At 35.5% G+C, this 23,650-nt stretch overlaps 1 protein-coding gene across 4 annotated transcripts; it reads left to right on the top strand.

The window, feature by feature from the left end:
• Positions 1-31: 31 nt before the first annotated feature.
• tdrkh (tudor and KH domain containing) lies at positions 32-21,167 on the top strand. 4 transcript variants are annotated; one of them, XM_073917613.1, is made up of 16 exons: positions 39-155; positions 2,536-2,631; positions 3,243-3,400; positions 6,313-6,404; positions 7,597-7,789; positions 9,136-9,275; positions 9,373-9,661; positions 12,068-12,234; positions 12,323-12,498; positions 14,365-14,429; positions 14,508-14,659; positions 15,494-15,607; positions 15,687-15,741; positions 17,480-18,415; positions 20,499-20,585; positions 20,690-21,167. In XM_073917613.1, exons 2-15 carry the CDS (start codon positions 2,567-2,569, stop codon positions 20,552-20,554), a joined length of 2,658 nt encoding a protein of 885 aa, XP_073773714.1. In that variant the 5' UTR covers positions 39-155; positions 2,536-2,566; the 3' UTR covers positions 20,555-20,585; positions 20,690-21,167. The 4 variants fall into 4 exon arrangements, with proteins under 4 accessions (NP_001014377.2, XP_073773714.1, XP_073773715.1 ...); NM_001014355.2 differs by lacking the exon at positions 17,480-18,415 and having other exon boundaries at positions 32-155; XM_073917614.1 differs by lacking the exon at positions 2,536-2,631.
• Positions 21,168-23,650: the final 2,483 nt, after the last annotated feature.

The raw sequence follows: 23,650 nt of genomic DNA, 5'->3' as shown, positions 1-23,650 counted from the left end.
AATCAGAGATGAAAGGCTAACGGTGCACACTGCGTACTGCACGATGAAGTACTACGGCACCGCCGCCGGTGGAGCAGCAGCACATTGACTGGTGTCATAAGATCATTTGAAGGACTCTCTTCGTGGGTTACCTCACATTTCACAACGTTTTATAGGTAAATATGTTGGAATGCCTGATTTAGAGCTTTATCTAGCTTTTGTGTTCGTACGTTAGCCGTCAGGTTAAAAAGCCCAAGCGATGTTGCAAAGGCATGATGACCCAGCCAAACAAACCTTTAACAGGTCGTTTTAATGACATTTATAGCTGCAAAACACGGGACAGTTTGTTGTTAAATGCAAGAAATCCACCGCACCCTGTTTGTGTGACATGACATCCATCACGAGCTAACAGACGCTGCATTGACAATTACAAACACGCAGAGTCACGTGCACGATCTTCATGCATAACAGGTCGTGTTTTAACGCTATAATGTGCATAAATCTGATTACAATGCTATGATAAAACTACAGCTTCACAAAGCAAAAGTAAAAACTTATGGTAAGTAAATGTAGACCAAGCTAATCTATGTGAATAATACTTGACCATTGTAATCTTCTTTTGTGTTTGGACATGCTAGGAGTGTTTACAGTGAAAGGAGATCTACAGTACATGCAAATAAAGTATAGTTTGGCCTACATCAATCTGTTAGTAAACCTTCTAATCCCACCCAAATCTGAGGAGTTGTGTTTTTGTGGGTCTCCATGACAAGAAGTTATATTTGAACAACTCAAATAGATGTGACATTTGCCCTAAAACTTAAAACATAAATGAACAGAGAAAGTATACATTAACATTATATTGAAACATCAGTTTATATCTTCCAAAATTAGTAACCACAGAGTTAAGGGAAAATGTCAATCTCTAAACATAATTTATATTTTAAATGAGTATAATAACCATGCGGTATGGATGTACACAACATGCTTTGTAGAAATTCTGTAAATTTAACTACTCAATTAAAAAATAAACAATGATAATCAGAAGGATAAAAGTTGTCTCTCAATAGAACAAAAATAATTTTGTTTTATTTAACTTTTTTGCATTTATGAGTGAAAAGCTTCGTTATGGATGAGACATCTTTCCATTATGGATGTGACGGATGTGAAATTTGGTAAATTGAATATAATTGTTTGAAAACATTGACGGACATTTTTGAGGTACTGTAAAATACAAGCCTACACAAAAAAGCTTTCGCTATATTGGAAAAAAACTTAACTCTTTTCATGATATGGTTGACATTTGCATAGAATTGCTCATTTATAGATTACTGATGGATTTTAAATGTGCAGATGGAGCAGTTTTTGGATTTATTTTTTGCCTCACAAGCTTTTTGAAATGTCATACTGTATAATTTATAATTGTAAAAGTACTAATATAATAGTGTCATTTAGATCAGTGGTTCTCAAAGTGGGGGTCGCGTGACATTGAAGGGGGTCGCCTGGTGATTTCCAAAAATCTATTTATTTTTATTAAACCATAAGAATTACCATATTTTATCCATAACCTACAGAAATGAAAAAATAGTCGCTTATAGTTACTAGTTCTATTGGATTGCGACCCCTGGGGGAATTACATTATGTTAAAGACACAGCAATAGCTTCAGATGCAGCAGATTGATTTTTATAACACCAGGTTATCTCTCTGGCACATTTACAGCACTGAAATACATAAAAACAAAAAAACAAAAACAAATGCAGAATAGACTTGGGTCTATTGGTGTGTGTGTGTGTGTGTGTGTGTGTGTGTGCACCATTGCATGCAAGGTTTCTGTATTTATAACCACCTCAGAGGATATTGGGGGTCGCGAGTCGCTGGCATTGTTATTTTGGGGGCCACGGGCTGAAAAGTTTGTGAATCCCTGATTTCAATGATCATTTAATGTACAATATGTTGCAATATAACAAAAATTTGGGTTGTGCAAATGCTCCCTTTTTACGTTTAATCGATTTTATTAGGTTTTAGCTTTAGTTCATTTACTAAAATCTAATTTTAACAAGTTAATTTACAATAACATATACAATAACGTGTTTTTTTTTCTTTTTTTATTAATTATTTTTTGTTTTAACAAATCAGTTTTCTGGAAACCTATCTTATTTTACAGACAAAATTACAAATGAGCATTGACATGGGTTTAAAATGGGTTTAAATAAAATGAAAAATACCTAAAGGTTGATTCACACCGCATCATCAGACAACAACAGACACTTATAATTTATCGGTGTCTGTTGGCATATGTCTGAGCTTATTTTTGCCGATGGAACATGCTGAATTGACACCTGACATGCAGTAATATGGTGATGGCTTGTGTTTGTCAGAGGTGTGAATTGGCCTCAACAGTGTGCATTTGCTGTGTTTTATACAATATGATATGAAAATATGATGCATTATTAACCTATTAGTGTCACTTATTAAGTACCTCAAGAGAGGTGCTCAGGCAGTGCATTCAGCTGGTGTTTAATCATATTTCACTCTTTTACCTGTTCCTCCTGCGAAAGAGAGGCAGAACAGGCAGTTTGAGGGTCTGAGATGGATGTGGCAGTCCCTAAATCCCGTGTGTTTCTGAACTACAGTCCCACTGCCCTGTTTTCACAGTGAGAGTCATTCTGCATGGTGTTGCTGCTGTGTGTGTGTTTGCAACATGAACGCCCTACATCAATACTGCGCTGAAGCTCTGCTTTATCCTTCAGCTGGTGCGATTGTCCCTAAAACCTGACGAAAAATGCAAATGATTTGTTGAGAGATTTGATTTTCTGACACTATTGGGAGTGCATTATTGTGGTCTTCTATTGTGCTTGAACTTTAACATGTAATTTAATATAGTTGGATCATGTATGAAATGTTCCAGAAAAGTTCTCCACAGGCTGTAATGTCCAAAATCTAATTACTGAGGCATTAAAGTCTCAGTGTTTTGTGATCTTTGTTCTCTTTATTAAGCCAATTAGGTAACAAAAATAGGCTAACTAATCTCATAAATGAGTGCTCTAATATTAACAGTTGATTCTGTAGATTTTCTGGCTACATTTGGAGTTTGTTCTGAGATTGAAAGGCAACCTGAAAACTCATACTTGCTGTGATCATCAATCAATCAATCATTCATTCATGCTGCATGGCGCTACCACTATGGCCCATGTAAAGTCATACATGGTGCTGCAGACTAAACTTTGGGAGTTAACCTGTCTTACAGTTTATTTTGCATCTCTAGGTGGAGTTTACCGGTTACTCCCACCCAAGTGATGGCTGCGGTGCAGGATGGACCATGGAAGAGCCTGAGCTCTGGAAAGAAAGTGGCGTTGGCTGCTGGTATCTCGGTTGGAGCAACAGTTGGATACCTTATTTATCGTCACATTCGAAACAGCACTGGTGAGTTTTAACGTTTAATTGCTTTTTAATAACAGCCCTGCTATAAACTTCAAAGTGCATGATATTTCACTGTCTTCCAAAAGAAAGAAGTAAATCTGAACTGCCTGAAATGTGTCTTTAGTGATTGCAATCTTAGGTTAGCAACAAATGTGTATAATGCCAGCCAACGGTCTTCATTAGCTACACATACATGTTAGCATTTCTTCTTTTGTGTAACACTTCTGAAACAATGGAAGGCGGTGGGTTCTCTATGATCAACTGTGTTTGGTTTCTTTGCCTGTGCTTTGGGTTAATGCCAGAAATGGATGCAGTATCACAATTAGGGTTGTAACAATATACCGGTATGACGGTTTACCACGATTTGAACGTGCACGATTATCATACCATGAACAATTGCATATCAACGGTTTTAACCCTTAAAGACCGAGACAGCCGCCCGCGGCTAAAAATAAGTATTGCTCTTAAATGTTTAATAACTTTTGATCCGCTGATCCGATTCATACAATTCAAAGATTGGCATAAAGAAGAGAATCTCAGCTTTCCAGTGCTGTATCACATAACATTCGCGGACTTTCAGAGGCTCCGGAATCAGTGCGGTTACGTCATCAACATTTGACAACGCTGATTTGACACAGAAACGCTCGTCACTGTGTCTCCGGACAAATCAGACATGATACATTGATGCATTGTCCCTCCTCCATGCCCAGATTGGTTCAAACTCGCTATATCAGAACCAATAAGCATAGGTTTCGCTTTTGTTTTTGGACCAACACTGAGCTTTTTGAACAACACGGAATGAGAGAAAGGCATACATTTATGCGCGGCTAAATAAAACGCAAAAAAAAAGTTTTGCATGAAATAATTCTCATACTAAGTACTTTTGCATGCACAGCAGCACAGAAACATGACAAAACAGTGACACAGCAAAGACGAACTGCTGCTCTTGCTGTTTTCAAAAGACGCAAATGAAGATGCAGCCGTTGTCTGCATTGCAGACAACCATATCCATATCCATAGACAACCATATCCATGCTGGCACATAAAACCTAGGGATGTTCCATATTGAATCTAGTTTCGTTATGTAACTATTTATAGTATAGTAAATATTTATATCTATTTTTTACTGAGGATTTGCACCATGTTTATTTGGACTTTATTTGGACTTTGACACATTATTTATTATTTTATTATTTTTATTTGTTCATTGTAAGTGGTGTTGTTTATAGTAACTAAAAATATATTATTTGGAAAAAGTCAAATTTGCTTCACTGTTCTATTATTTTGTATAATTTGTAACATACCGTATACCGCGAAACCGTCAAACCGTGGTATTGTTTTAGACGATTATCATACCGTGAAAAATTCATACCGTTACAACCCTAATCACAATAGAAGTAGCTCAAACTCCAAATCATTCATGGAATAAAGTGGCTGCAACCAGCCTATGGTCAACAAATTTAATAATAAAATTCTTTCATTCATTCATTTTCCACCGCTTTTCCGCGACTGGGTTGCGGGGGCAGCAGTCTTAAGAGAAAACCCCAGACTCTTCCTCCTGCTCCTTCGGGGGGATTCCGAGGTGTTCCCAGGCCAGCTGAGAGACATAGTCCCTCCAGCGTGTCCTGGGTCTTCCCCGAGGCCTCCCCCTGGTGTGACATGCCTGGAACACCTCCCTAGGTAGGCGTCCAGGAGGCATCCGAAACAGATGCTCGAGCCACCTCAGCTGACTTCTCTCAATGTGGAGGAGCAGCGGCTGTACTCCAAGCTCCACACGGGTGACAGAGCTTCTCACCCTATCCATAAGGGTCCACCCTTTGAAGGAAACTAATTTTGGCTGCTTGTATCTGAGATCTTGTTAGTTCGGTCATGATTAAAATGAAAAAATAAACAAAACAAAAGTATCCAGTACCCAATAGCTCCCGCGTGGGAGTCAAGACTTGTTAACCCTTGTGTACTGTTAAAATTGACTACCCTTTCATTATTTTCGTGTCTGTTTTTGCCCCCTTGACTTCCATTATAAAGACATTTTTTGGTTGCAAAGCCATGACACTAAATAATTCTGCATTCTTGATTGTTGGTGTTTTTCCATGTCTGGAAGAGGAAAAACTTTAAATTTGTACTGTTAGTCATCGGTTGGCACCATTAACCCTTTAGATAGGCCTTTGCAAAAAAGTTTCTGACTTTTATATGGAGTTCTAAAGAGTAAAAAAGCATATGCCTTACTGTTTACTGTGTTTTGAAAGCTAAACTCCTTGTTTTATTTTCTTAAACATATCAAGGTAAGTGCACAAAGGTCTCTCTCACACACTCAATAGTGATGGGTGGTTCTTAAACTATTTGTTAATTTTTAAACAAATCTTTTATATGACTCGAGAACGATGAGTCCATTCAGGGAGTGATACGTTCATTTTCACATTACCACTTTTGTGCAGGTGGAGTAGAAGATTAGTTCCTTTTTTTGAGTCCTCTATCGGGTTTGCATTGCATTTAGAGTCAGAAAAAGATTTGATCCATTATATTTCAAGTCCTTGGTTTGAGTCATCTCTCTTTACATGCTGTCACGTGATGAACGAACGACTCAAAAATTAGAAGACTCTAAAGATGAACTAATCATGGCTCCTTTCAGCTCAGACTGTCCGCATTGGTAAGGCTTATATGGGACTGTCTGTATGACATAAACGAATAATAGGCCAAGACCAGGTAAACGATACATGATTTTTTTCTCTTTCTTATAGCATTCTAGTTATGACTTGATTGTAATGTGATCAACGTCTGGGCTAGTTGTAAATGCGTTTGGAAGCAACTCATTATAATCATTTTAATTTAATTATCAGTTTAAAATTATTTTGGCAAATTTTGCAAAATTTTACCCATCCCTAACACTATTTTTTTTCTTTCCAATGGATCTTTAGAGCAATGCCAAAGCAAAGAGGAGTCCAGAATATCTGTTCCCCTTGATGTGTATCGATCTATTGCAAGATATCAAAGCGCCTTCTTGGACATTGTGAGTTTGTTCTTCATTTTTTATAACACCTGTGTTTCTGTTCTATCTCGGGCTAAATAATTATATACAATATACTCTTCAAAAAATGTGACATTTAAGATTTTTCTTTAAAGATACCAAATCTGCAATTCTTACAGTAAAATGTTGATATTTTAACCTGGAAATATTAATGTTTTCAAAATTCTGAATTTTGGTGCTAAAATTTTAAAAACATTTCCCGCTAACATTTAAATTCCGTCGAGCACGTACTTAAACATCCCTGATTTGCCATTGTGTTTACATCCTTAACAGAAATGGCTGTGATTTGCCATGAAGGTCAGTTTTTACAATTTACAGCTCTACACCGATTGCAAACAGATACAGGGACATGGAAGCATTTTAAATCAGCTGAGTCTGTTTATGAGCTGACTTATGAGTGATCCGCTGATGAATCTTCTGATCTTCACGGTCTTTAAACCACTCCAGTGTCCCTGTATCTGTGTTACAGAGGTGAACTGATGAGCTTCAAGGCAAATCACAGTCATTTCTGTTGAGCATGTGAACACAATGGTAAATCAGCTATGTTGTAGAACGTGCTTAACAGCGCTTAAATGTTAGAAAATTGACGTTTTTATAATTCCAGTATCAATTGTTACCAAAATTCAGTATCATGGAAACACTACTTTAATATATTATTCAAATGTGTGTATATATATTTATCTTTGTAACTTTTAAAGCTAAAGTTTTGCATAATATTATCTTACCTTTTTAGCATCCTCAGTGTTTGTTCTAGTATGCTGATTAGATTTTTTTTTAATTATTATAGACACTTTAAAGTTTAGTTTTGGATTGATTTAATGCATCCAAATACAAGTATTTTCTTAATAACTCACAATTATAGCCCCCCCCCCCTCCCATCCCCAATTCGTGTGTACGATTTGTGTTTCTTATTTTGGATGACAAGACAAAATCTGTAAAAAATAAATAAATAACAAAATCTTAATCTTGAAATAATGGAAAAGTGTGATCCAATCACACATCCATAAAGATCTGATCACAGCCTCTAATGAATATATACTATAGTAGATTATTACGATAAAATATTTGTAGGTGTGACAGCTGCAAAATGTAGTTCGTAAATCTGAGCAATAAAATTTAATATGTCGAAAGATATATAATGTTTCTGAACTCTTTCTAACTGATGTTTGTGTAGGTGAATCAGAAGTCTGGTGCCCAGATTAATGTGCTGCCGAACACTGAAGAGCAGAACATGGTGAATTTTCTGATCCAGGGCTCACCAGAACAGATTCTCATAGCTCAGTGTGCACTGGAGAAACTGGCTACCGACTGTGAGGTCATCACTGATGTCATAGACGTGCCTCAGACAGCCTTTGGACGAATTATAGGTTGGTGTATTCAAAGAGGCTATTATTAATAAGTAATTATTTTTTACTGAAAATATCAAAATCATATGATGTTTTTAGTGCAGCCAAATGTCAGCTTTTCAGTGACAAGCGAAAATGCTTATTAAGATGTTATTATGATGCCATGATAATACGGAGAAATAATTTTAATCTTTTCAATGCTACAAATTCCAAAGATTCTCATCATTGTGTAAAAGACCTCCATCTTAAGGATACAATTTAAATTTTATCCATATCTGAAGTATTTGGGAATAATTTTGGGCTTGTCTGTAGTTCATTCATTCATTTTCTTTTCGGCATAGTTCCTTTATTATTCTGGGGTCACGTCAGCGGAATGAACCCCCAACTTATCCAGCAAATATTTTACACAGTGGATGCCCTTCCAGCTGCAACCCATCACTGGGAAACATACATACACTACAGACAATTTAGCTTACCCAATTCACCTATACCGCATGTTTTTGGACTGTGGGGGAAACCGGAGGAAACTGACACCAACTAGCCCAACTGAGACTTGAACCAGCAACCTTCTAGCTGTGAGGCGATTGTGCTACCCACTGCACCACCGTGCACCGTTGTCTAGTTTTTTGATAATATTCTAAATGGGTGTTAAAATATTATTTGTATAATATTTCGTTTTTAATAAGTTCCTTTTGCATATTTTCTAATCTACTCTTATAAATAGTACTCTTTATTTTATGTGTTTTTTTTAAATCCCATTTTTGTTGTTATAATTTGATGTGTTCTATTCTTATTATAATCTGTATTTGCATTTGTTTTAATCATATTATTTTTATTTTTAAAGGGTTGGTTCAGCCAAAAATGATAATTTAGTTGCCTACTGATTCAAAACTGTTAACCACTGACATAAATAGCAAGGAAAAAAGTTTGCATGTCAGTGCCACCAGTTTTCAACATTTTTCGAAACATCTTTTATTTTCAAGGGGAAATAAACTCAAACAGGTTTCAAGTAAATATTTTTTTAGAATTTTCAATCTCTAACTTTTGCATTAATCATTTAAATATGACTATTTTAGTCTAATGTTTACTTATTTTTCATTTCACTATTTAGTTTAAGATGAAATGATTATCGTTTTAAATTGTTCATATGATTTTTATGATTTTTCTCCATATTTTCCAAAGACCCTTACACAAATTAGAAAAAAGCTTATGATATGTAAAATACAAATTGATTAGAAAAAAAATGGATTATACATATACAGTCCCTTTAAGTAAAGGGGTCAGTTTTCATATTTGCTGAGCATTTGTGGTTCACATCATTCTGTCGGCGTGTAATCTCTTTAATATGTTTGAAATGTTTACTTCAGGTCGTGGTGGAGAGACATTGAAGTTCATAAACCGAGTGTCAGGGGCGAAAGTGAACTGCTCCAAAGATCGTGGACGCACCTTAGAGGAGAACGGCAAGATCACTATTACTGGCACACGCAAAGAAATTCAGAGTGCTAAGGTGATCTTTAAGCAATCGTTTAGTGTAGTTTATAGAAAAAGTTTTCAGATGTTATGCAGTGAGTTAGAGCTGGTTCGTTTTTTTTTTTCCCTCGCAGGAGATGATCATGGAGAAGGTCATCGAGAACGAAACAGTACGAAAGCGGATAAGCCAGGCTTCTGCTCTGCGTCAGAGGAGGAAACCTCCAGAAACCCAAGGACCTGAGAATGAATTATTAAAGCCTAATGGAAAAGATTTGCCTACTCTAGTGAATGAGCTTAAACAAGAGCTGCCCGTTACTGTTAACGGCTATGTGGACAGCACTGATACAGCTGAAAACTCCCTCAGATCAGAAGACGAGGAGATTCTTTCTCCAGTCTCACCTCTGGAAATCTCCAAGTTTGAAAGTAAGATTTGCTTTTTTTCCTCTCAATTAAAGCAATTTTCTCTCACAGCTCCCCCTTTTGGCTGATAAGTTTAATTGCTCCTTACCCACAAGCAGATGCACTGTTCTGATAGTAGACAGTGTTATACACATTCTTGGCAGGGACAGGCTTCTGTGTACTGGGGTGCTCACCCAAAGTTACAATAACTCCGGAATGACAATTTAATTAAACTTAATTAAAGGCAATTTATGTACACTCTTCCAAAGAACACGTTTTATACCTCAGAATATTTCATTTAATTGTAGTCATTTTAACAATTTAATAAATCGCCATTGGAATCAGAATGTGAAAATGCATATCCAAAAAAAAAAAAAAAAAAAAAATGTTAACCAAAAAGTGCAAGATAAAAAGTAACAGGCTGCAAAATCTGCTACCAGATCTATTATCAGTTGTCAGACACCCACATAAAAATATACTATAGTAAATTATAGTAAGTACTATAGTGTTTTTTTAACCATACTGAAACCTCCAATAGAGATAGAGAGGTTGCACAATCAGCAGTCAGTTGTTGCTAGAATAGTTTCTTTATGCATGGTTTCCGCTACATTCATTATTCCATGCCGGGGCGCCAAACCAAAATTCATCTCGCCACGGCTACATTATAGCTTCTCATTCAAAACAATTAGTCGTTGTTGTTGTTGTTTTTTTTTAATAGCGGGTTATAAATTTCACCAAAACACATTAAAAGGTACGTGAATTATAACAGCACAAACTTTTCTGTAATCATAGTAGTGTTGTGCGTTATTTGTTTAACCCTTTAAGGTGATATGCCGACTGACTGGTGTGTGAGGGTAGCAAACATGACGTAGCTTTCAGTTAAGATGAACACAGTTTCTAAAATTATACTTTAATTATAGATAAAAGTCTATGGTTCTGCATGCAATGACTTTATCTTGCTTGAGTTTATAGCCGTTTCACTTTACTTCAGGACGCATTAATGCCGCTTTGTAGGTCTATTGGAGAAATTCATAAATATTTCTAGCAAATCTTATAAGTGTTGGAGACATAGTTGTTACATAAACGCACTAAATCGTACTTCAGCAGCGTTTATTTGAGAGCACACAAGAAGATCTGTGCTTGAGCAGCGTATATTTGAGGGGGTGTGCAAGAAGTTTTGTGCACGAGCAGAGGAAATTGGCGCGCAAGCAAAATGATTTGCAGGCTCGTATTACATAAATGCAATCTTGACTTGTAATACTGTGCTCACGACATTTCCAGCTGGAAAAAGTCCTAGAGGAAACACTGTTATGTGTTGGCGATAGGGCTATGCGATTAATCACAATCAAATCGCAATGGCAATTTGAAACATTGTGATAAGCTATTCTCAGTTTTCGCTATTTCCCTGCCCAGAGCAAATGCGTGACTGATATATGTGTGTGATAATCTTACTATTTGAGTGAGAATAGTTTCATCCTGCCCAATCATATTTGCACAACCGAACTATGCGGAAAGTCCACAATAAAAAAAAATAAGAAAACAAACAGGAAAGTGTGGATAATTGGGATAATGGCGTCTGCTGCTTCAGAAGCGTTAATAGTCAAATTCATTTCAAAGAAAGACAGGACATCTGTAATACAGGAATGTTTTGGTTTCAAAGTCACAGGCACCAAACATAAACAGGACATTTTTAAAAGCTGTCGCAGAATTGTTGCCACAACTTACAGGTTATTGAGCTGAAGCTTGACTACAAAATTAAATTGCAAATCAAATTGCAATATCTGTCAGAAAAATCATCAAAATGATTGAGGTCATGTCCATGTGTTGTGTGATAAGTCAATATATTGATTATTGTGACGGGCCTAATCTGAAAATCTGGTTTGGAGTCATATTAAAGCTGAATATATGATCTTTTTTTTTATTTTTGGATGAACCGTCAATTTAAAAATAGCTTTTGATGCATATTCAGTGATACAACTGCATAATTGATCAGAGTAAACTGTAAAGTAACTTTTAAGGGCTCTCTCTCTCTCTGCCAAAATAAAACTGGAATAAAGAAATAAATGCAATAACGTTTTTTATTAGTTTGTGTGATTTTATAGTAAAATACAATGATTTTGCAAATATCCTTATTTATTTTGCATAAAATAATGTTAAGTTCATTGCTTGTTTTTGTTTTATTATAATGTTTAGGTTGACGTTGTGCCTTTTTTTTCCATCTCAAAATGATGCTCTTCTCCTTGCTTTGAAACTGTACTGTTCTGACTGCCTTGATTCCCATATGAAGTTTAACAGTTTATCAGTAGTAAAGATGGCTACATGTGTATTACAACATCTAAAAATAAAGCAGCATATAATTAAAGGAGCAAACATCAAATTCAACAGAGTAAAAACAGCCTGGAGAAGATCTAATAGCTCATTTCTGATCAGTTCCTAGTCCAGACCTGAGCTTCCAGCCCGATGAGCATCTGGAGGTGTACGTGTCTGCCTCGGAGAATCCTCAGCACTTTTGGATCCAGATCCTGGGAGTCCGTTCTCTACAGCTGGACAAACTGACAGCAGAAATGAGCCGTTTCTACAATGGTGATTCCTCACAGGTACTTTGCATGACTCTCTGATTTAAATGGCATTTATTTCGTTAGTTGTTAGTTGTCAGTGATTATACAGTTTATAACTCTTCTTCAGGAGCATAGAGTGGAGACTATTATAGTTGGAGACATAGTGGCTGCTCCGTACAGAGATCACGGCACGTGGAATCGGGCACGAGTGTTGGGAATTGTGGGATCAGGCCTGGTGGATCTGTATTATGTGGACTTTGGGGACAACGGGGAGCTTCCTCGGGAACATTTACGAAGCATGAGGTACATGAGAGGTGAAGTGGCGGGTTTTAATGTGATGATGGACTTTTTGTTCACATTTCTGGTTATCTCATAGTTGGGTAGACTTGGAGAGCAGTGAATGGGCGAGTACTACAAATACAGTTTTTGTATTCCTATTTGCTTTAATAAAAAAATCTTCCCTCACATAAAGGAAAAAAAAAATGTGTGAGACTCATAACGGCAGCCAGAATAGAGAAAAACAAAATGTACTGTCCTGTCTATCGGTGCTGCATTAGAAACACCTCACATAAGCAATAATTCATTTTTCTGTCATTGAATGCAAATATGATATTACAAAGTAAAATGTATAAATGTAAATGTAAAAATCAAGATTTTAAAAACTTTAAAAGCATTAAGATGCTGATGACCGTTAAACTCATCACAGATTTATGTAAAGGACCCATTGTGATTGTGTATCTTTTTTTTGTTTCTTTTTTTTATATACAGTAGTTTCACCAAATCGATGATTTTAAAATGATACCAGTATCTGCATCGATACTGACATTAATGAATGGCTTTTTGTTGTAGTTTTGTCAGTTTCTTCAATGTTCATGAACGTACAAAGATGGCCTCTGATAGACAACAACAAAAAACAATGAAAAAGAAAATGAATGGGGACGGGACATTTGTCAGCCAGTAGTTTGGGTAAACAGAATACAATGAGGAGTCAAGGGAGTTCTTTCATCTGTGACAAACATGTGTTTACTTCTGACAAAAGTGCCTTGGCTTTTGATACGCAGCATAAGTAAGTTTCTCAAGGGAAAGTAGTGTTGATATTTGAGTCCTTAACATTTTGAAAAAGGTACCCGAGGAGATGACCATGATTACAAAATGCATTTCTTTGCCAGATGAACTAAAATTGAAAACAGATGATTATCATAAGAATTATCCCCCCCCCCCTTCACCAAACAGATAGCAAGTACAAATCCACTGAGAAACAAAATTGTTGCTTAAAAGAACCTTGTAAAAGATTGTGTAATCAGTAATTAAAACAGTTTGAAATTGAAGAATGTATTAAAAGTTTAATGGATACATGAATATAAAATTACGAAACAACTTTTACATTACTTATAAAATCACATTGCGGTTCATTCCGCTGAGGCGACCCCAGATTAATGAAGGGACTAAGCCGACAAGAAAATGAATGAATCAATGAATAAAATCACATTACTTAATATTCAGGGTATGCAACAACCAGTTTTTATAATCTCTGCCAAAAAAAGAAAATAAAAATGTAATGCATCTATGTCTGTCTGTCTGTCTGTCTATTTATTTGTTTATTTTTTTCAATGGTCTATTAATTTATTAATGAATTTTATGGCAAATTACAATAAATATTTATAAAAATTATTATAAAAAATGTATAAATAATATCAACATAAGCACATACAATGAATAAAAAGCATACCAGCAAATAAAAAAATAAATAATATTGTAGTTTAACAAAAACTAAAACTAAAATTGTATAATATGTATCACACATAATATACTTCCCTTTGAACATTAAAAAAGGTAAATAAGCCGTTTGCTGGAACAAGGACTTCATCTGTATCTGACCATATGAAATCTGCATTTTAAATCTGATTTAAAGTATATGTGTATATATATATATATATATATATATATATATATATATATATATATATATATATATATATATATATATATATATATATATATATATATATATATATATATATAAATAAATAAATATATATATATATATATATATATATATATATATATATATATATATATATATATATATATATATATATATATATATATATATATGTGTGTGTTGTATGTTCTAATTTTGATTTGTGTATTAATTTTGTGGTTTTTTAGAAGTGACTTCCTGAGCTTGCCTTTTCAAGCCATTGAATGCAGTCTTGCAGGGGTTCGGCCAGAAGGTAAATATAAAAAAAGTGATGTTTAGGTGTTCATCTGTAAGGTTTTATTAAGAGCATAAAGATTTGGTTTTGTTTCAGGAGAGGTTTGGACTGAAGCAGCCCTGGATGACTTTGAACGCATGACATTCTGTGCTGAATGGAAACCTTTACTGGCTAAACTCTACAGCTACTCTCATTCTGAGATCTCATCCTGGCCTAGTGTCAAACTTTATGACAACAGCCAGGGAAAGGTCAGAGATCAACAGCACAACTCACTGTATTCAATCTGTTTGTTGGTTAAATAATAAAACATGCTATTCAGAAAGGATTTAGTAATGACTTGTAATAAATTGTGCCAAATTCTCATATCACATTGACATTGTAGACTATAAAATTGTAATTAATTTCCAGTTGTTGATTAAAATGTGACAAACAAAACAACAAAAACAGGACAAGTTTGACAAAATTTCATGAAAAGAAAAACATAGATTTGATACAGCACTGATACTAAAAATGTCAAAAGAAAATAATGTTAGAATAAAAAAGATCACAATATAAAAAAAATTAATATTTATCAAACTTAAAATCTTTTTCATGAAAATGAGAGAGAGAGAGAGAGATAGATAGATAGATAGATAGATAGATAGATAGATAGATAGATAGATAGATAGATAGATAGATAGATAGATAGATAGATAGATAGATAGATAGATAGATAGATAGATCTCATTGATATGTAAAATTAGATTAAATTCATGTTTGTTTTTATAGCGCTTTAAGGTAGATTGTGTCAAGAGAGCTCAACATAGAATTTCTAGTAAGTTGAAACTGTGTCAGTCCAGATTTCAGAGTTCAATTTAGTTCAGTTCAGTGTGGTTTAATTTTCATTGCTGAAAGTCCAAAAATTTGATGAGCAAGTCCCAAACCAAGCAAGCCAGTTGTGGCAGTGGCAAGGAACAAAATAGCCTATATACGTTATTTTTAAATTCATTTGTAATGCGTTAAAAAAGTTTGTTTTTTTATTTTTAATATATATGTTTTTTCTCCTTCAGTGCATAGAAAATGTTATTTTTCTTCTGTCTCAGGCTGTGGATCTCGGTAAAGAATTGATTCGTCTCGGTCATGCTGTGAGCTGTGAGGATGAAGGAAATGGGCTGAGGGGAGACTGGGATGAGTCCAGATCACTGCAGAAGATGCTGGTACGATACGTGTAAAGTGTTATACAGTGTAATGCAGTTTCCAGCAGCACTAAGGGAAACTTGGCTTGGATTTTAACAGGACGACATGACTGGAGCCACATCAGAACTCAGTATGTCCTGCATCAGTTTATCAGGTAAGTTTGCTCTAAATGACATGAGAGAAATGTGTTGACATTATTATTGTTATTGTAATTATATATGTATATACAGGTGTGGACAAAATTGTTGGTAGTCTTCTATTGAAAATAGAAAACCCACAGGGGTCACTGAAATGACTTGAAACTGAAAAAGTTATAATTAATCAAAAATGACTGAAAATAAACTAATGATTGTAAATCAGATATAGCTTTTGAATTGTGGTTCAACCGAAGCATTAAAAAAAAAGAGCAGCTAATGAAACTGGCCAGGAAAAAATTTAACCGTATCAACAATTTTGTCCGTGTATGTGTGCGTGCGTGCTTGCGTGTGTGCGAATAGGTACAACATACAGTATATTTATTATTTTTTAAAAATTCAGTTTGAAATGTATATACATTTTTTTTGTATTTTGGTTATCACCCTGCTGAAAAATCCAGCTTAAACCAGCCTAGGCTGGTTGGCTGGTTTTAGCTGGTCAATCAGGCTGGTTTTAGAGGGGTTTTGGCCACTTCCAGGCTGGTTTCCAGCCATTTCCAGCCTGGTCTTAGCTGGTTAGGCTGGGAGATGACCAGCTAAAACCAGCTTGACCAGCCTAGCCAGGCTGGGAGCCCAGCCAAAACCAGCTATGTCCAGCTTAAACCAGGCTGATCAAGCTGGTTTTAGCTGGATTTAGCTGGTCATTTTCCAGCCTGACCAGCTAAGACCAGGCTGGAAATGGCTGGAAACCAGCCTGGAAGTGGCCAAAACCCCTCTAAAACCAGCCTGGTCGACCAACTAAAACCAGCCAACCAGCCTAGGCTGGTTTAAGCTGGATTTTTTAGCAGGGCAATGAATCGCAAAAAGTGGGTATTCACAAACATTTTAAGTAGCAGAATTGTTATTAACTACCATAATTAAAATTAATAGTAATAATAATAAATAGCCCCTTTCACACAGTGATACCGATAAATATCTGGAAAATTTCTGGAACTACTTTACCGGTAAATTCAAAAAAAGCGCTGTTCACACAATAATTATCGTAATTATTCACACAGTTGACATTAAGAAGGAACACAGAAACGTTATCTGACTAACATCTAGCAGCTAAATGTGTCTGGGAAAATATTTAAATGCTTTTATTCTCCTAAACCGCACAGATGTGAATGAGTCTGAGTGTTCTAATTGGCTAAAGTAGACGTCTCACGTCAGCACATTCTCGACATGAACGTGCTGTTTCTAGCAATCTTCTTTCTGCGTTCACACTGCGCAGCATTACGGCAAATTACCAGTAATGTTACAACTTCTCTTTCCAGAAAATAGCCGGAATGAATTTACCAGTGTTTTCAAAAAGGGCCTGTTCACACATACAGACCTTTCCGGAAAATTGCAGGTAATTATCCAGAAATGTCTATATGTGTGAAATGGGCTAATGTTTCTTGGGCACTAAATTATCAATTATATAAGGTCATGTGTCACTGAAGATGCTAAAAAACGATGCTAATGATGGTTAAAAAAAATTATCTTTGCCATCCCTAGAATAAATTACGTTTTACAATGTAGTCACACAGGAAAATTTCACAATTTTATTGTTTTTTAGCTATTTTTAAATACTTTTTAGTTTCTTTTTGATTCCGTAAATTCAACTAATAAGAGATTTTTTCAAAAATTTCAGTTGTTATTTATTTTTTTTAAGTCAGTAACAGTAGTGTGTTTGAGTTGAGTGTTTAACCAGTTGTTGCGGTGGCATATGTGAAGGTTCACCATGGGTAAATGATCAGCTGGAAAGCTCTTCACGTCTCTCGAGCTCTATAGAGTTGGAGCGAGCCGATGTGGACCAGAACTCAACTTTTAAACTCATGTCTTCCTACTCCCTGATCCACTCCACTCCATCTCAAAACTTGAGTGACCTGGTCAGCCAAATCCTTGAGACGTCTTCATCCATGCAAGACCCTCCAGTCCAATCCAACAGCTTAACTCCAGCATCGCCATTACATCAGCTGGAAATCTCATCTTCATTTTCCTCTCCGTTGAACGTGGAGACTGTGACATCAGCGCTGGATTCATTCACTCTCAACGATGAAGTCTTCCTCGGATCCCATTATTACGGCAGAAACGAGAAGACGACGTCCAGCGCGTCAGAAGAGACGGGTTCGTCTTATACGCTGGAGACTCACAGTGAGAATACAGAGAGCAGCAACAGCAGTGATGGTATTAGGGGGGTGTGGTATTACCTCACTTCCTCTAGAGACTCGTCTGAAGCGTCTCTCAGCACCACCATGCCTCATTCATCCACTACATCTTCCTCTTACTCGACTGAGGCCTGTGAGGAGAGCGATGCATCCTCTGGGTCTGTGATTGAGCTGAGTTCAGACTCATCCAGGAGCGTTGAAGATGCTAAAATAGCGCTCAGAACAGATAATCAGACTTCAGATCTAGAGATTATCACACTGAGTGACGGTAGCAGCTCTGGGAGTGAATTTGTTAACATTTCTGAAGAGCGTGAACATGAGTCTGAGACTGCAGGATATTTAGAGGAATCAGATCCACTGAAATGTGATGTGAGATGCCAGACGTCAGGCTTTAATGAAGATGTGTTGTGTAATAAAGCTGAAAGTGGAAGAAGAGGAAGTGGACTAAAAAACATGGGTTTAAAAAGTAATACGGGAGAAAATGGAGACGAGTCAACAAGAGGTGGAGATTTTATGAATAATTTGGTGGTATTTTGGAGCACGTTGGATTGATTTGGGATGTGACTGGTTTTTCACTGGCACCTTACTAATGCGACCGAGCACAACTGGGACTTTATCTACACAACACATGGCTCTGGGCTTTAATGTGGGCTTCAAAATACTTTCATTTTAGCAAACATTGCTAGCAAAAGTTAGCAAATTATTGCAGGATATTTTAACTTTGTAAATGTATTAAAAAGGATAATTCACTCCATTTAAATTTGTTAAATTTATTTACTTTACTCCAGGCTTTCCCAAAAAGTATGTGGTTTCTTTTCTTTTTTTAGATTATTAAGATTTTTAGCTGAAACTGCTTGTTCAAATGCAAGTCATGTCGCATAAAAATACTTCTATATTTAATAACTCTATTCACAAAAAAATATATATATACTTGAGTGGGATAGTTGGCAACTAGCTCTCTGCAACTCTGTTAAGCAGGGCTGCACCCAGTTAGTATCTGGATGGGAGACCACATGGGGTGCTGTCTGTTTGAGTCCTAACGCCTCAGTATATTGATGGGGACTCTAGACTGCTCAGTGAGCGCTGTCTTTCAGATAAGATGTTAAACCGAGGTCCTGACTCTCTGTGGTCGTTAAAAGTCCCTTGAAAAAAGAGTAACGGCTGGTTTATACTTGTATGTCGAGTGATTGGCGTGAGCATTTATACTAATGTGTGCTGTTTGTGTTGCTCTTCAATAACAATTCCGAAACGCTAGCTAGCCGTAGGTTTTTATGTTCATCTCTGTCGTGTTTCTTCGAGGGTGTTTTATTTTTTCTGAACTCTACCTTAATGTACAAGTAGCTAAAACTTGCTCATTCAGAGGTGGGAACCGGCGGACGTGCAACATCTTTAATCATAAGGCAAACACAAAACAACAGTTTACATTTGAAGCTTCTTTATGGGACTTGTAAACACTCACTCCAATGAGCTCGCGCGGCTCTCACCCCCGCCCACACTCGTCAGCGCTTCCAAGCCGACCAATAACAGAGCTTCTGCTATGCGTCGTTGTGACATGTAGCTACATTTTTTGAGAAGCGCTCGTCAGCGTCTGTGATGGCCACGGCGAGGAGTATGGGGCTGCGCAAAGGCTGCGCCGGAGCATATGCATGCGTTTGAGGCAGAAGTATAAATCAGCTTTAAAGGTTTAACCCCGCCATCCTGGCCAAATTTGTCCCCTGCCCTCTGTCCATCTTGGCCTCCTAACCGTCCCCATATCATAATTGGCTTCATCACTCTGTCTCCTCTCCACCAATCAGCTGGTGTGCAGTATGGCTGCTGTCGTGTCATTCTGGTGGATGCTGCACACTGGTGGTGGATGAAGAGATTCCCACCAAAATGTGTAAAGTGTTTTGAGTGTCCAGAAAAGCGATATATAAATGTAAGGAATTATTATTATTATTATTATTATTATTATTATTATTATTATTATTATTATTATCATTATTATTATTATTATTATTAAGTTCATCCAGTAATTTTTTTTTTTTACATAAACTCATAAATTAACAGTATATTTTCATTTTTGGGTGAACTATCCCTTTAAGTGTTGATTTAAATGTGCTGCAAGCCAAGGACATTTTTAAGTAAGCCTAAAAATTAGGGATTGCACACCCAATCACATTTGACCTTTTTCAGATTTTTTTCTTAAATTTTTACTTTTCAGCTTTCATAATTTTTTAGCACAGATGTGGTAAAAAATAAAGCATAATTTGAATTAGCAATTGTTTTTGTACTTATTTTTATAGTTTAATATTTTAAAACCTATTTTATTTCCATTTTAAGATTACATTTAATTTAGTGTTTGAAGCACTTAAATGCAAAAATAAGAAATATTAATGCTAGATAAACACTTTACATCTTATTTACAGTTTAAAGGCACATTGTAGCCCATCGCACTTAAAACTGCCTTTCAATCTTATACTAGCTTTCATAAAAAAAAATGTAAAAAAAAAACTTCCAGTGCCTTTTGAGTTATATATAGTCAAACTGTGAGCTCTACTCTGTAGCTTTTTTCCTTAATCTTTTCTTCCCTGCTGTTCTCTCAGAAGTTGCCTCTATTTCCGGAAGTGTGGATGACACTATAGATGAGGAGTTCAACTGACAAGACCAAAGACGTGTATGCCTTGATATTGGTAAGGGAACATCAGTAGAATCTCACAGATATTGTTTTGATGTTTGTTTATAATATTCTGTTTAAGAGGAGATGATTGATCTAATGATGTCACTGTTTCTTCAGCGACCAGTTCTTCTCCTCATTCAGCACATGCTTCCCGTCTCTGAGAAAGAGCCTTACTTGATGACGTCACTCGCTCAGGCTGCCTGTATTTACTGCATTCGTTCTTATGAACAGTGGGTTTCATAGTTTATAATGTTTTGTTACATCTGTTGTTTTTCACAGTTTACACTTTTGTTCCCATTGTGTTCACCTCAGTTACGTATTAAACTGTTTTTATTGAGTGTCAGAGGATGGATGGTTAAAGAGCAGAGCTCAGGGAACTCAGAATTGAGTTGGTGAAACTCAGTATTGTTGCATTGTAGCACCAAAGTTCCTTTGGTTTTCTTTGGTAACATGATGGTTTAGTTTTGTTAATGGGTTATATTTTTGTACTCTCATTTTCTGTCAATATTATTTATGTTGTGCATTGAGATTTATTACATTAAATGCTATGGTATATATGAGTATACAGTTAAATAAAGACTATTATTATACTTCATATTCTACTTTTTGTTTTGTGTCGCTATAAAAGGATTGGGGAAAATGGATATGTTTCAGTTCTATTTAAAATAGAAGTACAGTTATACAAAAGCTGCTGTAAATTATGCAAGATGTTATGGGTAAAGTGAAATCAGCAGGCACTGACAACAATGCAGGAAACATGGATGATATCTCTTTCATTGTATTTAAAGAAAACAGACTAACCGCAACCATTGTGGAGTACATTAATAACTGAATTAATAATTTAACACCAAGCACATAAATAATATCAAGGCAGTCAGCTTCATGTACAAAATTATTGATTAAACTTCTTGGTTTTTTGTGTAAAATATTTTTTTTATTGTGGGCTATAACGTTTTGTTTAATCATAGAGAGATGGATACTAAAGTTAGAGATAGGTTGTGTGTGTGTATGTGTATAATAATTATATATTTTAATATTTTATACATTGTAAAGCACATAACAAAAATATACAATAAGAACAACATAAACGTGTCACAATAGGCAAATAAACTGAAGAGAATTTTGAGAAAATAAATAAATAAAATAAAAAAATAAATAAAAAAATACTAGACAATCCTACATACAGAAAAAAAAGTCTACAATGCCCTGCACAGAGCTAGTATCCAGTACCGAGTTGGGGGGTGGGGACTCAATCAGAAGGAGCAGGGTCAAGCTGAAGAGTTTGGACATGTTTGTGAAGGGGTTCCCACGATTTAATGAATATAGTGTTAGGTCGGTGAAGAGGTTACCTAATTTTCTTCAACTTCATAAAATAAAGAACATTTCTTATCCAACAAGTGCGAGAAGGGGGGTAAGGGCTCGTCCAATTCAGAAGAATTAATCGCCTAGCCAGAAGGGTTAAGATGCTATAAAGTCTACCAAATGAGAGGGCCGGGTGGGAGAACCCCAATAAACAAATAATTGGACAAGGTGGAATATCAACAATAATAGCAGACAACAAGGGGAAAATTTGCAGCCAAAAGGAAAATTTAGCTCTATTTTATAAGAACATACAGTGATAAATAGAATAATAATGGGGTCCTTATGTGTTCAGAAAATTGCAGACTAAACCTTTTTTGGGAGTGATTGTTATGCATTATAAAATTTCATAAAATGTATTTGGGCTTGCTAAGTTTAAACATATGTAATATATCCTAATTCACTGCTTCACTGTGTATTACTTTATTTAAATCCTTTACATAGTAACAGCAATTTCAATGTTAGAAAAGAAATACATATGAGGGCCATGATATACAGTTGAAGTCAGAATTATTAGCCCCCTTTTGATTTTTTTTCTTTTTTAAATATTTTCCAAATGATGTTTAACAGAGCAAGGAAATTTTCACACTATGTCTGATAATATTTTTTCTTCTGGAAAAAGTCTTATTTTCCATTTTTGGGACAAAATTATAAGCCCCTTTAAGCTAATTTTTTTTCTCAATAGTGTACAGAACAAACCATCATTATACAGTAACTTGCCTAATTACCGTAACCTGCCTAGTTCACCTTATTAACCTAGTTAAGCCTTTAAATGTCACTTAGAAGTGTCCTGAAAAACATCAAGCAAAATATTATTTACTGTCATTATGGCAAAGATAAAATAAAATGAGTTAATAAAACTATCATGCTTAGAAAAATCCACTTATAAAAATGTGACTGGGCTTGTCAAGCTTGTCGCCCTCAAAAAAATCATACAAAACAAGTATAAAATCATAAGAATTCAATGATGGAACGCATCCTTGATCGCACTCAGCTTCTCCTCCATCAGATGATGTCACTTTCGATGTCATAGCCTTAAAGGAATTTTATGTTGATGCAGATGTGACTGGACTGACAGAAACATGGGGACAATTGTACATTTCTTTGATTCATAATATTTGTAGTATGTATTTGTAGAATTTATAATTTCATGTTTTTTTTAATCAATTGATGTGAATGATCACAGCTTAAACTTTTAAATAACAGTTTTTAGCATAACAAAACTGTTAAAGCTGTAGGTTAAATTGAGCTGAGTACAAGGACAATGACAGGGTTTGTACATTTGTAAAGTGTTTTTAATAAAGAAAAATAATCTGACAAGAATGACATTCATTTACAGAACAACTCACAGAAATCAACCATCAGTCCATTTTAGACATTTGTGGGATGAAATACTTTTATCCACTGTATTTATGTTTATATTTATATTTCAGAGACAGATAATGTACGTTTCTGGTAGAAGAAAGCAATACCATGAATTTTACATCCTACAGGAATCTTAGCATTTCTGTAACAAATATCTGTTTACATTTATCGTCGCTACCATTGTTACAACCTGTTAAATTATATTGCCTTTAAGCTATGACCGTAAACATTCTATTTTAATGTTAGGGTCAATAAATCTGCTATTCCCACCACTAAATCCGATTTTATTTGATCTGTAATCATTCTCCCTCACTCAAACATTTCCTGTGACCAAATATGGGGTAAATGTGCCGA

The sequence above is a fragment of the Danio rerio genome, chromosome 12, assembly GCF_049306965.1.
Source record: "Danio rerio strain Tuebingen ecotype United States chromosome 12, GRCz12tu, whole genome shotgun sequence".
NCBI classification, from domain to species: domain Eukaryota; kingdom Metazoa; phylum Chordata; class Actinopteri; order Cypriniformes; family Danionidae; genus Danio; species Danio rerio.
This window is presented reverse-complemented; position numbering and strand designations above follow the sequence as displayed.